The sequence below is a fragment of the Puntigrus tetrazona genome, unplaced genomic scaffold, assembly GCF_018831695.1.
Source record: "Puntigrus tetrazona isolate hp1 unplaced genomic scaffold, ASM1883169v1 S000000373, whole genome shotgun sequence".
Lineage (NCBI taxonomy): Eukaryota > Metazoa > Chordata > Actinopteri > Cypriniformes > Cyprinidae > Puntigrus > Puntigrus tetrazona.
In genome coordinates, this window is record NW_025048028.1 from 1,003,447 (window position 1) to 1,016,336 (window position 12,890).

The 12,890-nt window shown below is 36.9% G+C and overlaps 3 protein-coding genes across 4 annotated transcripts; all 3 read right to left on the minus strand.

Moving 5' to 3' along the window:
* Positions 1–569: 569 nt before the first annotated feature.
* Positions 570–4,370, minus strand: LOC122333711 (B-cell CLL/lymphoma 7 protein family member A-like). 2 transcript variants are annotated; one of them, XM_043231413.1, is made up of 6 exons: positions 4,187–4,370; positions 3,062–3,143; positions 2,886–2,976; positions 2,659–2,808; positions 1,585–1,685; positions 570–1,486 (listed from the first exon to the last, which is right to left on the minus strand). In XM_043231413.1, exons 1-6 carry the CDS (start codon positions 4,276–4,278, stop codon positions 1,415–1,417), a joined length of 588 nt encoding a protein of 195 aa, XP_043087348.1. In that variant the 5' UTR covers positions 4,279–4,370; the 3' UTR covers positions 570–1,414. The 2 variants fall into 2 exon arrangements, with proteins under 2 accessions (XP_043087348.1, XP_043087346.1); XM_043231411.1 differs by having other exon boundaries at positions 2,886–2,979; positions 4,187–4,368.
* A 1,018-nt stretch (positions 4,371–5,388) lies between these two features.
* On the minus strand, positions 5,389–6,378 carry LOC122333712 (hydroxycarboxylic acid receptor 2-like). The gene has a single exon (XM_043231414.1). It carries the CDS (start codon positions 6,376–6,378, stop codon positions 5,389–5,391), a length of 990 nt encoding a protein of 329 aa, XP_043087349.1.
* A 3,861-nt stretch (positions 6,379–10,239) lies between these two features.
* On the minus strand, positions 10,240–11,172 carry LOC122333700 (hydroxycarboxylic acid receptor 2-like). Its single transcript, XM_043231399.1, has one exon. It carries the CDS (start codon positions 11,170–11,172, stop codon positions 10,240–10,242), a length of 933 nt encoding a protein of 310 aa, XP_043087334.1.
* Between the last annotated feature and the right edge of the window lie 1,718 nt (positions 11,173–12,890).

Genomic DNA, 12,890 nt, shown 5'->3' on the forward strand with positions numbered 1-12,890 from the left:
CATGTTTTGGCCAGAATACAAGTGACGGTTTATATTTTTAATAACATGACAGTATTTTGTATTATGACGTCTGTCAAAAGTTTTTACCACGAGACTATAAAAACTAACCTCTGAAGAAACCGAAAAGCGCGCGCTGAGGACGTTTGACAGGACGCCGTACCTGAGGTAAAAACCACGAATTATATCAACTAAAAATTATAATTGTCTAAATTTATAACGTTTGTGAACAGCCAGAGAGTTGTAGCTTTAACTGATTAATATGTAACTTATATTCTTAGTTGTGGTGAAAGTGATTTGATTATAAAAACTAACCTCTGAAGAAAACGCTTTGTATTATGTTCATATCAATATGTAAGTATACATTTTACGCGGTTTGACATAACGTGTCGTTACCTGAGGTAACAACCATAAATTATATCAACTAAATATATGAAAATTGAACGAAAATCATATATGAGCTGTGCTTACCAATGTTATAACGTTTAGGTAAAATCAGTTAAAGGTTGGTTTGTTCTAAAATGCTTCAAAACCGGAAAGAAGGTAAAAGAAACGGGCTAGTCATAACCGACTCAGATAAAAAAATTTTATTAAAACAAATTGAATATGCTAAAAACAAGCACTAATGATGAAATAAATAAATAAAACCAAAATTAATCGACTGTACAAGACAACATCCTTTCAAGAAAACATGGTCCCAATGTATCTAGAGCATTTCATTGTGAGTTTCTTGTACGTTGCTACATCAGATTGAAGTCAGAGTGGGTTTATTGTTGAAAATGACATCACTTAAAAACTGCCAGATTGTGTTGAGTGAATTGGATTTATTGTCCATCAATCAAGAATTAAGTTCCAGCTCAGCTGGTTTGAAAATGAGGTATATATCGAGTCATTCTGACGCGTAACAAAATTCTTCTTCTCCCCTTAAAAGCAGTGATGCTTTGAAAACCTCTAAAAGCAAATGCCATAAAAATCATGGAGCCAGAACAATATAAACAAACCAAACACCTGCACTATAACCATACAACAATCTGCAAAGTAGTTAGAAAAACAACTAGTAGAGTAATTAAATTAAATAATAAAAACAATTTGAAACAAAGATGATCACAGCAGCAAATCCATCTTTTATCTTGACAAATCTATGCAGTGCATTCACTCTCGTTGCCGTTAAACTAACGCTGTATATCGTGCACGAATCGGTTGGAGCGAGGCTGCAGGTTTCTCACAGGATCAGGTCAGTGTTTGCCATCAACCTCGGTTCACTGGCACAGTGACGTTTGCAAACGTTCCAGGTGAGACGATGAAGAAGAAGGTGAAGGTGTACTCGAAGATCAGGAATGGTTCGTCAAGTGGGTTGGGATCCCTCACAGGTCTGTGACAGGGACGTGTTTGAAACGTGGGAGCAAACTAGTCAGCTTTAGTTATCTAAGTCCTGAGAAGATGATTCCACTTTACTTTTCTTTGTAGGTGGGGAACCGTCTTCGCTTTCCTAACATAACACAAAAAAACGAAATATTTCTCACCCTCAAGTCATTCTCAGCATTGGCTATTTTCTTCCGACTTAAAGGTAAAGTGACGCTTTTTTACCTGAGTGTTTGTCGAGGTGTCTGATGGGGACTCCTTCTCCCCTGATAACTGAGTATCTTTTTTGCTTGTTGAGGTCTCTGAAGGGGTGGTGTTACAATTCCCTATAAAAAAAAAAATTCAACCATAACCATAATTCATCCAATTGCGATGCGTCACATTTCCTTCAGGACTTGGATGCAATGTTTTGAACACGGTCTCTATGAAACAGTGCTCACCCTCAGGCCGTGAGTTTGCATTTTCGTTGCAACAGATTTGGAGAAATTTAGTGTCCAGTGTCCTCTGCAGCGAATGGGTGCCGTCAGAATGAACGTCCAAACAGCTGATAAAAACCTCACAATAATACACAAGTAATCCACACGACTCCAGTTCATCGGTTAACATCTTGTTTCTGTGTTTGTAAGAAACATCCGTCAATAAGATTCTGTTCTCCATCCATAATAATCGCCTTCTCCAGTGAAAACGTAATCTGGGGCCAGTTTCATACGAGAAGTTTACCAAATAAGCCAGGCTTATTTCAGTTAATCTGACTTTAGTTTTAATCAAATAAACTGACAATAAGTCAGACATTAAACTGAGATAAGCCTGGCTTATTTGTTTTGTGAAACTGGCCTTAATCAGGAGTGAAATAGGCACAAATCACCACTGTTTCTAAGAGAGATCAGTCCAAAACAGTTCTAAACTAATTTGAGGCTGGATTTTAATGTGAGAGGCCAACAGGAGAAGGACTTTTCCGCTAGAGAAATCATACTGTGGGTAGAGGACTTAGGAAGCAACCGTTTGACGTTTCTTACAAACCTGCAGCTTTTGACTTCACAAGACCTTAACCGATGGACTGGAGAAGGGTGGATTTTGTACTATTTCTATAAGCAGTTTGCCCTTTCCGACGGCACCCATTCGCTTTAGAGGGTGCATTGGTAAGTAACTGAAGTTGTGCTGAATCTCTTCCCACAAGGAAACTTGGATGACATGAGAGCGAGTACATTGTCATCACCTTTTTTTTTTTTTTACGATGAACTATGCCCTTTATCGGTGTAAAACTGAATTGCATTCATGTTATCGGAGTGGTTTTCATACCTTTGTCAGGGGACGGCGTACGTTCTGCCTTGCACTTGTTTCCATCAGCGTGAGCAGCAGCAGTGGCCTCTGGTGTCGGGCTCGTGCTACAGCTGTTCTCCATCTTCACTGGAGAGGAATCGGCTATCGAGCTCTGATTACTGTTTTCATCTAAAAGGGAAACCGCAGCTTGTCATTTAAGAGTCAATGCTGTCGAATTACAGAATGCACATTTTTAAGAGACTGACCGTGCATGTCCATCATTCCTGGAGAGGAACTGTTCTCTGGAGTCGTCACCTCTGATCCATATTTCTCCTCTCTGCCCTTCTTTTTTTTGTTCTTCTGTTCAGAATTCAGATATAACATTAATGAAGTACAGCTTCAACGAAAACGATGCAGAGTTGTCGCACACCTTAACACTTACATCGTCTGACTTTGGTTCGGTCACTGGAACCCATTTGAAGATACGCAGTGACGTGTCTCCGACCGTCACCCATTTTTTCTCCCTGTAAATTGTTAAAACAAAGATCTGTAGCCCAACAAAAAATAGCTATTTGGTTATTGGTTAACATTATCCAATAGCTTACGTGGCCTGTCGTTGTTTAAGATGAAATCGCATTCTGATTTTAAGCGCAATATATATTTATTTGAGTAATTAATGTGCCCAATAAGACCAATTATTAGTACTTAGACTTAGTAGGTAGGCCAGAGCTGATTGTGTTCACCTAAAATAAAATTTAAATGAACCTGATATATTTTTTTCTGCAATAGTAGTAACCACAATAAGAGCTATATGAAAGATAAATTATATATAATGAGATATAAAAAATAGAGCATGTTAAAAGTCATATCCAGTCAATTTAAAAAAAGTTGACCCTAAGAAAAAAATGCTAAGTATAAATGCTATGCTATATATATATATATATATATACTCAAAAATATTTTTCCTAAGCATCTAAATAAATGCAGGCAAAAATGGGTTTATATGTAAAATATCTAAAGATAACATTCTTTGTCTAAAAGTCACACCTTTGAAATGTTGCTTTAATGTTATTAATGAAATATCAGGCATTCAGTCGCTCACTTCCCTGTCCCAGCCCCCACAGCGCTCCATGTGTTCAGCTTTATTTGATGTAAAGAGACTCTGAGCTGCATTTCAACTCACTGTGTGTTACAGCGACTGTGACTCTCGCGCGCACAGGTGAGTTTACCCAGCCTTTCATCCCCCAAAACACAGATGTTACACATCACAGTGCGCCAAACTGCAGCGAGAAATGGCTTCATGTGACTGCAACGAAATGGCTACTGGGTTCAACCCACTTCATCTCCACCAGAAACCTTTAAAATCCATCCAAAACATCCGTTTTTAGCGCGCGGTGTCGGGTGAGCGCACGGCACCTGGCGTGCGCTCGAGTTCGCTTCTCAAAAATGACCCTTATAATTTCACTCTCCGTCCTTCTCGTTTGTTCTTTCTCTCTCCTCCCCCACAAGCGCATTTTTTTTCTACACTGGAAAAAACACAGGGCTTTTTTTCCCCCCGCGATCTTACCATTTTCGTACTTTCTCAATAGCGGCCATAACGCGTTTGATGTCATCTTTGGCTCTGCTCCGGGTCTCGGCGCGCACTGACCTGCCAGACATTCCCGCCGCTCGGTAATATTTTTAAGCTCGCCGGCAGTTCTCACACACACACACGCGCGCGCGCACACACACACACACAGCACGCAACGCGCCTGCGCCAAACACACTGCGAGCGAGAGCTGCGAGACCCGATTCAAACTCTTTTGTTCTTTTGGCGTGTTTCATCCTTCGCGCAATTAGCGCGCAGTAATGTACGGAATCTTTCGATGGTTCTTTTCACGTGTTGGTTTGTCATTGGGTTGCTCCATCTGTCAATAAGAGAGTTCCTTTTATGAAACGCCGAATGAACATGTGATTTTTTTTTTCTTTTTTTTTTTTCATTATTCAAATTAATATAATTTTTATATTGCCTACATGACGTATTACAATCATAACAATAAACATTGATGCTAACAATAACTTTAACAATATTAAATGTATATAGAGTTATTAATATTGATATTATATTGTACTAAGATCGACATCTTAGTACAATATATCAATATTAATAACTCTATAATTCAGTATTCTGATATGATAATATATCAAGAATTAACAGTAGCTTTTCATGATTTAATAACACCCAAAAACAAATACTAGACTTTTGTAAATTGAGTAGCCTATTTTTGCTTAAAAAAATTAAATTGTATCAAAATTCTTTCAGTTCTAATGTAATAAGTAACTAAAAATATACATGTTAAACATCTAAGTAAATAAGTGAAAATATGCAGAAATTGTTTTTTTTTAATCAGGAAAATACAGCACAATATGAACATGAACATATAGGGTCAGACAGTAATAGAAATTATAGTCACATTTAATAAAGAAAAAACGTCATATCTAAAACATTGAATATTTACATATTGTGATAATTTTGCAATATTTTCTATTTTTTCTATCAGACAAAGCAAGAGGAATGTTGGGAGATATTTAGTGAAGTAATTTGTTTAAGGAATTAATTTGTATAAACAGACTAATGTCAAGGACGTATTAAATGTTTATGAAGCTCACATATAGATGATTATGCTGCATGAGTATACATTTACCTCTATCGGTTACATCTGAATAAATGTTGAAACTATGAATTATAAAGTGTTTCACCTAATAACATCAACGCTAGTGAATATTAACTTAAGATACATTAGCTGATACTGTAACAGAACTGTGATTGTTCTTCTCATCATCCTCATCATCGTCCATTTTCTTTCCTAGAAGTTTCATGTAGATCTTCTTGAGGGATCCACTGAACGCTGGGCTGGAGAAATAATAGACGATGGGATTGAGCACGCTGTTGAAGTAGGTAAAGCAGACAGTAGTGTAAAAAGCCACATTTGCATCACGGAAATACTGGCATTCACTATACCAGCTCTTCAACACCCAGACAGCGATACGGGAGACGTTGCTCGGGAAGAAACATACAATGAAAACTAGAGCGACTGCTAAGATAAACTGCACGGCTCTTTTGATCTTGCCCTGTGTGTCCACTGTCTTGCTCTTCAGCTGCCACGTAATACAAGCCGTGCAATAGATAACAATGCCGGTGGGCACGAAAAACTGGAGAACGTAGAATGAATTGTGCCAGTCAGACAATGCATTGTGACCTAAACATATGTTGAAGCTCTCGCACTGCGTGCGGTTATTTCGATAGTAGAAATGCTTATCTGCTAGGAGGTAGACAGTCATGGCTATGATCAGACCCCACAGGCCAACAGAGACCCACAGGGCATAGCGCAGACCCATTCGGTTGATGCGGTTAAGAGGGTGGACGATCTTCAGGTATCGGTCCACGGCGACAGCAGTGAGGAAAAATATACCAGCCGCTCTGTTGGCGGCCAAAAGAAAGAGCAAAATACGGCAGAAAGCATCTCCGTAGATCCAGTCCTTGCCCCTGCGGTAGTAGTCGGCCCTGAAAGGAAGGCAGAAAAGCACCACAGAATCTGCCACAGCGAGATGGGCAAGATAAATAGAATTGGGCTTCCAGGTGTCCCTGTGGAAGAAGAACATGGAGAGGGCGAGGACGTTCCCCATAAGGCCCAAAAGGAATTCGACGAATAGTATCGGAGGTAGGACTTCATCCAAGATGGGCGCTTCGAAAGCGCAGCACTTCGTGGAGTTGTCCATGATTCTGATGCTGAGAGAGTCAGCGAAGTTCTCGTTTCGTCTCGGTCCTGAATCTGACAATGATTCCCGCAAGACTTGGTCTTAAGATGTTTCCTCCAGAGGTGTGGCTACGTGTGGGCAAGGGTGGGCAGTGCCCACCCAATTGAAAATCAGTCAAATCAAAGTTTTATCTCGCATTGGCTTTTATATTTCTTTCTAAATTATTATTGGCTATTTAAGTCTTAAGCGTAGAAGAGGCGTAGTCGGGAACCTCAGGAGTCACCGCTGGCACAGATCCTTTTCTTTCAAACAATGCAAGTTGTCTGTGCGCTTATTTTACCGATGTAACTTGCAGACCAATTTTTGCTGAACGATGACTAGATTTGTTAGTGTGTTTTTTTTAGCGTGTCTATGTGTGTGTGTGTGTTAATTTAGTTTTATTGTCTACTAATTGTGTTTTTGGCCTCACTTATGCACTTCATGTAGCTTAACTGTGTATTGATGTGTGGCATGGATAGCCATCACTTCTTCTGTTTGTAGTTTCTCTTGAAAATTGAAGAAAGCTTGCAGCAGAAATATTTCATTAATACGTTTTAATTAATACGCTTTACTTTGTTAGGCTGTCAGCACTGGAAGTTATGCTTCGTGTTTGCTGAGATTGTCTTCTCTTTTAAATCCTGAGTTGGGTGAGTTGCTCAAAACAATCCATCACGCATTATAAATGACTTCAAATATATAGTAAAATAGTGATTAGATGTATTATTTTACATTACTAACTGTATATTTAAGTGAAACCTCTGCCTTTATACTAAGGTGCACATAGCTTTTACTGTAAAACTAGTGTGTGGATGATAGTATTGTCTTTTAGTGCATGGTATTGTTCACTTCTGTATGTGTTGAGAGTGAGAAATGAATGTCTGACGCTCTGTTAAATTGTTGACCGTACAGAGAAGGGTTTTTAGTAGCCAGTAGAAATGACTAATTTCTTGTAGTTGATGCAATTTATTAAACAAATTTTTAAAAAAACTTTTGTCATGAGCTCTATTGTAATGGACTGTAAATAAGCTCACGGTCACTATTAATAGAATTATATTAATTAAATCAATGCTGTTGCATAGTTTTTGTTGACAATGATATCCCATACAGAAATGTAATTTATATAATTTATATCGTTCTATAACTGAAGTGATATCGCCGTATATGTCACCAATAAGCCAATATACAGTATCATTTTCACTTATTTAGTTTTTGGGTAGATGATGATATAAGTTGGTAACATAAAACATAAAATTTATTTTGTTTATTATTGTATGTCTGATTTTTTTTATGTAGCAACCGTATATGTCAACAATATATCATTTATATACACAACTTACAGCATAAATACAAATGCATTATATATGCTTATGTAGGTTTTATAATAGATTTTAAAAACATGCCTATCTGTTATTTTTATTTATATAAAATCAACATGTATTAATGGGTTTTAGGATAGATTTTCATGTGCATGACACAAGCATCTGAGAATGTGCTAAGCACACATAAACACAGATGTTAATATATTACACCGTTCCAATTTCTAATTAGTTTTTACTCAATATATGACAATATATTTAATGTATGGAAATGTAATATATGTACATATATTTGTGTATGGGACTACTGGTTGAGTAATTGATAATCAAGTACACAAGCTCAAAAAAGTATTTATTTTCTATAAATAAAAATACTATTTATGTTAAGTTCTTTTAATAGGCTTAATTAAAAAAATTATGTTTATGCTTAAATAAATATGTTTAAGCATATTTAAACACTTCATTTCATTGCGGTTTTCACCGTGACAGTAGTATTCCCCTCTTTCACATGCTCACTTGACAAAAAATAAGGGGAAAATCTCCAAAAAGTAATTCTATTTCTTTTCATATAGACATTTGTTGCCTCGGGTGGCATTTTCATAACATCACTGGTTTGCTCACACGCAAAGGGTGTAACAGACCCAGGTGTGGTTAATAAATGGCCTCAAGGGAGATTTGTGACTCTTATGGATTTAATTTAATCATTTGTGATCTGTTCGTGTTTTTGTCTTTTGTAAGGGATGGCGTCTTTCCTCTCTTCCACTTCATCAGGGTGAGCAGCAGCAGTGGCCTCTGGGTCTTCACTGGCTGTGTATCAAGCTGGCTACTGTTCTCATGTAAGGAAAGAAAAAAACAGAATTATATAAGAATATATATGTTTGTGTTTTCTTTAGACCACATACATTTTTCATTTCACATACAGCAAAATAAGTAACTCGAATGACAATTTTGCAAGTGCATTTTTAAAAAGAAAGTAATATATTTAATAGTAAGTGCATCACAATGAATCAAAATAGATATAAAAAAAGCCACAATATCAAAAATGCATGTCAAAAATGTAAGCGGGTTCAGATGCAGGAACCACTGCAGGTTCAGATAAGAACAGAAACATTTAACTAGGTGCAGATTAAGGTTTGCAGTCAAGATTGTATTCTTTATATTTCTCTATGTACTTTTGTTCACCTCTGAGTTTTTCTCTGAAATATCTATAACACCTGTTGAATAACTGCATAACTATAATGATCACCATATAGCATCATCATTTCAAAGCTCAAAATGTGTGATGCTCCCTCTTCTGGATTTCAGTGGTAAAAGACACATATGTTCAAACTGTAAGTAACCTTGTGGTATATATATATATATATATATATATATATATATATATATATGTGTGTGTGTGTGTGTATATATATATATATATATATATATATGTATATGTGTATATGTGTGTGTGTGTATGTATATGTACATGAAGTGTGCATAGGATCCTTAATGATCTTCATGAGATCAGAACAGTATGGGGAAATTTGAGTAAAGTCGGTCTGTGAAATTTCAATACTGTACAACATATACAGTATTTTTTTGTCTGCAAATGTTTGTTACACAGTTTTTGTTAGATATTTGTCAAAAGATGATGTACATCAAATTTTATTCCAAATTTCACCAGGTTGAAAACTTCCTTAGAAAAATCTATATCTATTTACTAAAAAAAAGTAGATTTGTTTATAATGCACAGCATTGTGTGTGTGTGTGTGTGTGTGTGTGTGTGTGTTAAAAAAGTAACTCAAACTGAACAACAACATTAAGCTGTTGATAATTTTAACAATTTGCTGATCAATAACAGAAATGCAAAAACAAAGACATAAAATAAAGACAAGTCACAAAGACACATCTTCAAAAGCAATGTCATTCTTGCCAAAGGTTTAAAGCGTTACAGAAGTCCATCGAAAGAAATGTATTAAATGCTTTATTGATTTATTTTGCACATGCAGCAGAATATATTTTCACATATTCATAATCTACAGAGATTATTGCAAAAAATATATATTTGCTGCACCAAAATGCACAAATACACAAAATACTAATCAGATTTAAGGAGCCTTGAATAACCAGTAGCAAATCAGTATTCCTAAATAGACAGCAAAAAATATGTTTAAATATAACTCATCAGCGGTTAAAATAAAGGCACAGAATATCACTAAATATGACATGTATACCATTGTTTATCAGTACAGTTTTTGAAGATTACATGAATATATATATATTTGAATGAATAAATATACCACTTTAAAATGTCAAAACCACATAGTGGCCCTGTCCCAAATGGCACCCTTTAAATGCACTGTTGTGTGACTGTAGAGTATCTAATTCAGGCTTCGGTAGTGTGCTCAGCAGTGTCTCGTTTTAATGCATTTGCCCAAACATATCTGATGTTACCAAACTATGAACACTTTGAAGACCTGCAAGCGCTCGGGACAGCATTTGGGACAGGGCCAGTGTGTACCAGAATATTGCCAAATAATTCAAATTATTCCTCAATTTTTTTCCCCAGAAGTCTCATATAAATTTTCCTGAAGGATCCACTGAAGGCAGGGCTTGAGAAGTAATAGACGATGGGATTGAGCACGCTGTTGAAGTAGGTAAAGCACACACTGGTCTTAAACGCGTCATTTGCCTCACGGAAATAGTGGCACTCGTTATACCAGAGTTTTAGGATGTACATGGCGATACGCGAGATGTTGCTCGGGAAGAAACATATAATGAAAACCGCAGCCACTGCTAAGATAAACTGCACGGCTCTTTTGATTTTGCCCTGTGTGTCCACTGTCTTATTCTTCAGCTGCCACGTTATGCAGGTTGTGCAGTAGATAACAATGGCCGTGGGCATGAAGAACTGGAGAACGTAGAATACGTTGTGCCAGGTGAACCGTGAATTACTCCCAAAGCAGATGTTGAAGCTCTCGCACTGCGTGTGGTTGTTTAGATAGTAGAAATGCCCATCTGCTAGGAGGTAGACAGTCATGGCTATGATCAGACCCCACAGGCCAACAGAGACCCACAGGGCATAGCGCAGACCCATTCGGTTGATGCGGTTAAGAGGGTGGACGATCTTCAGGTATCGGTCCACGGCGACAGCAGTGAGGAAGAATATACCGCCGGCTCTGTTGGCGGCCAAAAGAAAGAGCAAAATACGGCAGAAAGCGTCTCCGTAGACCCAGTCCTTGCCCCTGCGGTAGTAGTCGGCCCTGAAAGGAAGGCAGAAGAGGACCAATGAGTCTGCCACAGCGAGATGGGCAAGATAAATAGAATTGGGCTTCCAGGTGTCCCTGTGGAAGAAGAACATTGAAAGTGCAAGAACGTTCCCCATAAGGCCTAATACAAACTCTGTGAACATGACAGGGGGGAGGTATTGGTCCAGCATGGGCGTTTCGTAAGTGCAGCAAACTGAGGAGTTGTTCATGATAATGGTGCTGCGTTGAAACTAGACAAAAGTCAGAGAACTTCAGATCTTTTCACTGTTTCGACTCATACAGCAATGATTCCCACGAGGCCTGTTCTTAAGATGTTTGCTCACATGCAAACGGTGTACCCGCAAGCATGCACACGGACAACAAAAAACCCAGGTGTGATGGGTAAATGGTCTCAGGAGGCATTTGTGCCTCCAGTGAATTTAATAATATCGCCCTGCAACTCGGGACTCTCCAAAAGCGCCATTAAAATGATTACAGGAAGGATACTTTACACTTGGGAATACAAGCAAACAATGAAAAAGTGAACAATATAATTAACGGGGAACTTTTTGTTTTTGTTGTACAAGATTTTGCATGTTTTGTTGATTTATAATGTGAATCTGACTAAAGAACGGGTCATATTTTAATCCAAAATGTAATTTTCTTGAAAGGAAAATTGTAAAAAACTTGAAAACAAGCTATTAAATTAAGACAAAATGCTATCGTGAGTTGCACAATTGCTCTTTACAAATGTACCCTTTTCCTGCAAAATATTTTGTTCTTTTTTTTTTTTTTTCTTTTAATATTTTTATATTAATTTAAGTTTGAATATGTTTTGTTTTATACCAACGAGGACAAAAAAACCCACAATATAATATGCTACTGAAATTTGTTGGGGCATTACTGACATTGTCATTTAAATATCAGTGCAGATAAAAATCTTATTTTTATTTTTTGTAAAATCTGTTTCCTTTCGATATATATATATATATATATTTATATATATATATATATATATATATATATATATATATATATTTTTTTTTTTTTTTTTCAATTAGCAAATGCAGGTAAAGGCATTCAGCAGAATCTTTAGCTATACTGATGCCAACTGTTCACTCATGTCTGGTCTAATTTTACTAAATAATTTAATAGTTATAAAGATAATTTCATATATAAAATGCTTTTCACCAATCCAAATAAGCTTCACAACATATAGAATAGAAAGTAAATGACACAGATATTACAGATTTTAAGAAAAAAGGCAGAAAAAACAAGTACAACAGAATTAGGCAACAATTTTAATGAGAACACTTTGATAAACAAAATGCTCTCTATTCACTCTTAAAGGTAGGGGATGCAGGGGGGAGTTCCAGCATCTAGGGGCCATTGCTCTGAGGGATCTGCTCTCCATGGAGGGCATAGTAAATAAATTGGATAAATTGGCACCAGAGGACTTGAGAGTCCGTCAGACTGAGCAGGAGTGTAGGGATGAATCAAATCAGCAGGGGGTCTTTGAACTGCTGCTGTACGCAACCTTCAGCTCTCGGCAATGGAGTAGAAAAACTATTTGCAGATTTAGTGACAGAACTTTGATTCAGGCTACATTTCAACTTCTGAATAGATATATTTTTGAAAAAAATACATTTGTAGATTTTTTTTTTTTTTTTTGCCATTCTAATAGCAAATATAAAAGATGCATTTCCACCACCTACTGGACTGGAGTAAGGACTGAAGCACAGGAGAGGGATTTCACTGTGATATGGTGTAAATATCAGGCTGATTGGAGCATTTGGAAATTGATCAGCGAGCTGCATGGATAATGAATTGTTAAAATTGCACTGAGTATTGATTTTTTTGGATATTGATTAAAAGATTTGATTTTGAGTTTTGCTGAAGAAATTAATGTACATGGAACAATATGAGGGTGAGTAAATGCTTTTTTTTT

Coding starts and splice junctions, on each gene's coding strand:
- LOC122333711 (XM_043231411.1), bottom strand. CDS start 4,278: ATGTCTGGCAGGTCAGTGCGCGCCGAGACCCGGAGCAGAGCCAAAGAT. Junction 3,144..4,186: donor ATTGAGAAAGTACGAAAATG/GTAAGATCGCGG, acceptor AACAATTTACAG/GGAGAAAAAATGGGTGACGG. Junction 1,487..1,584: donor ACACCTCGACAAACACTCAG/GTAAAAAAGCGT, acceptor GTGTTATGTTAG/GAAAGCGAAGACGGTTCCCC.
- LOC122333712 (XM_043231414.1), bottom strand. CDS start 6,378: ATGGACAACTCCACGAAGTGCTGCGCTTTCGAAGCGCCCATCTTGGAT.
- LOC122333700 (XM_043231399.1), bottom strand. CDS start 11,172: ATGAACAACTCCTCAGTTTGCTGCACTTACGAAACGCCCATGCTGGAC.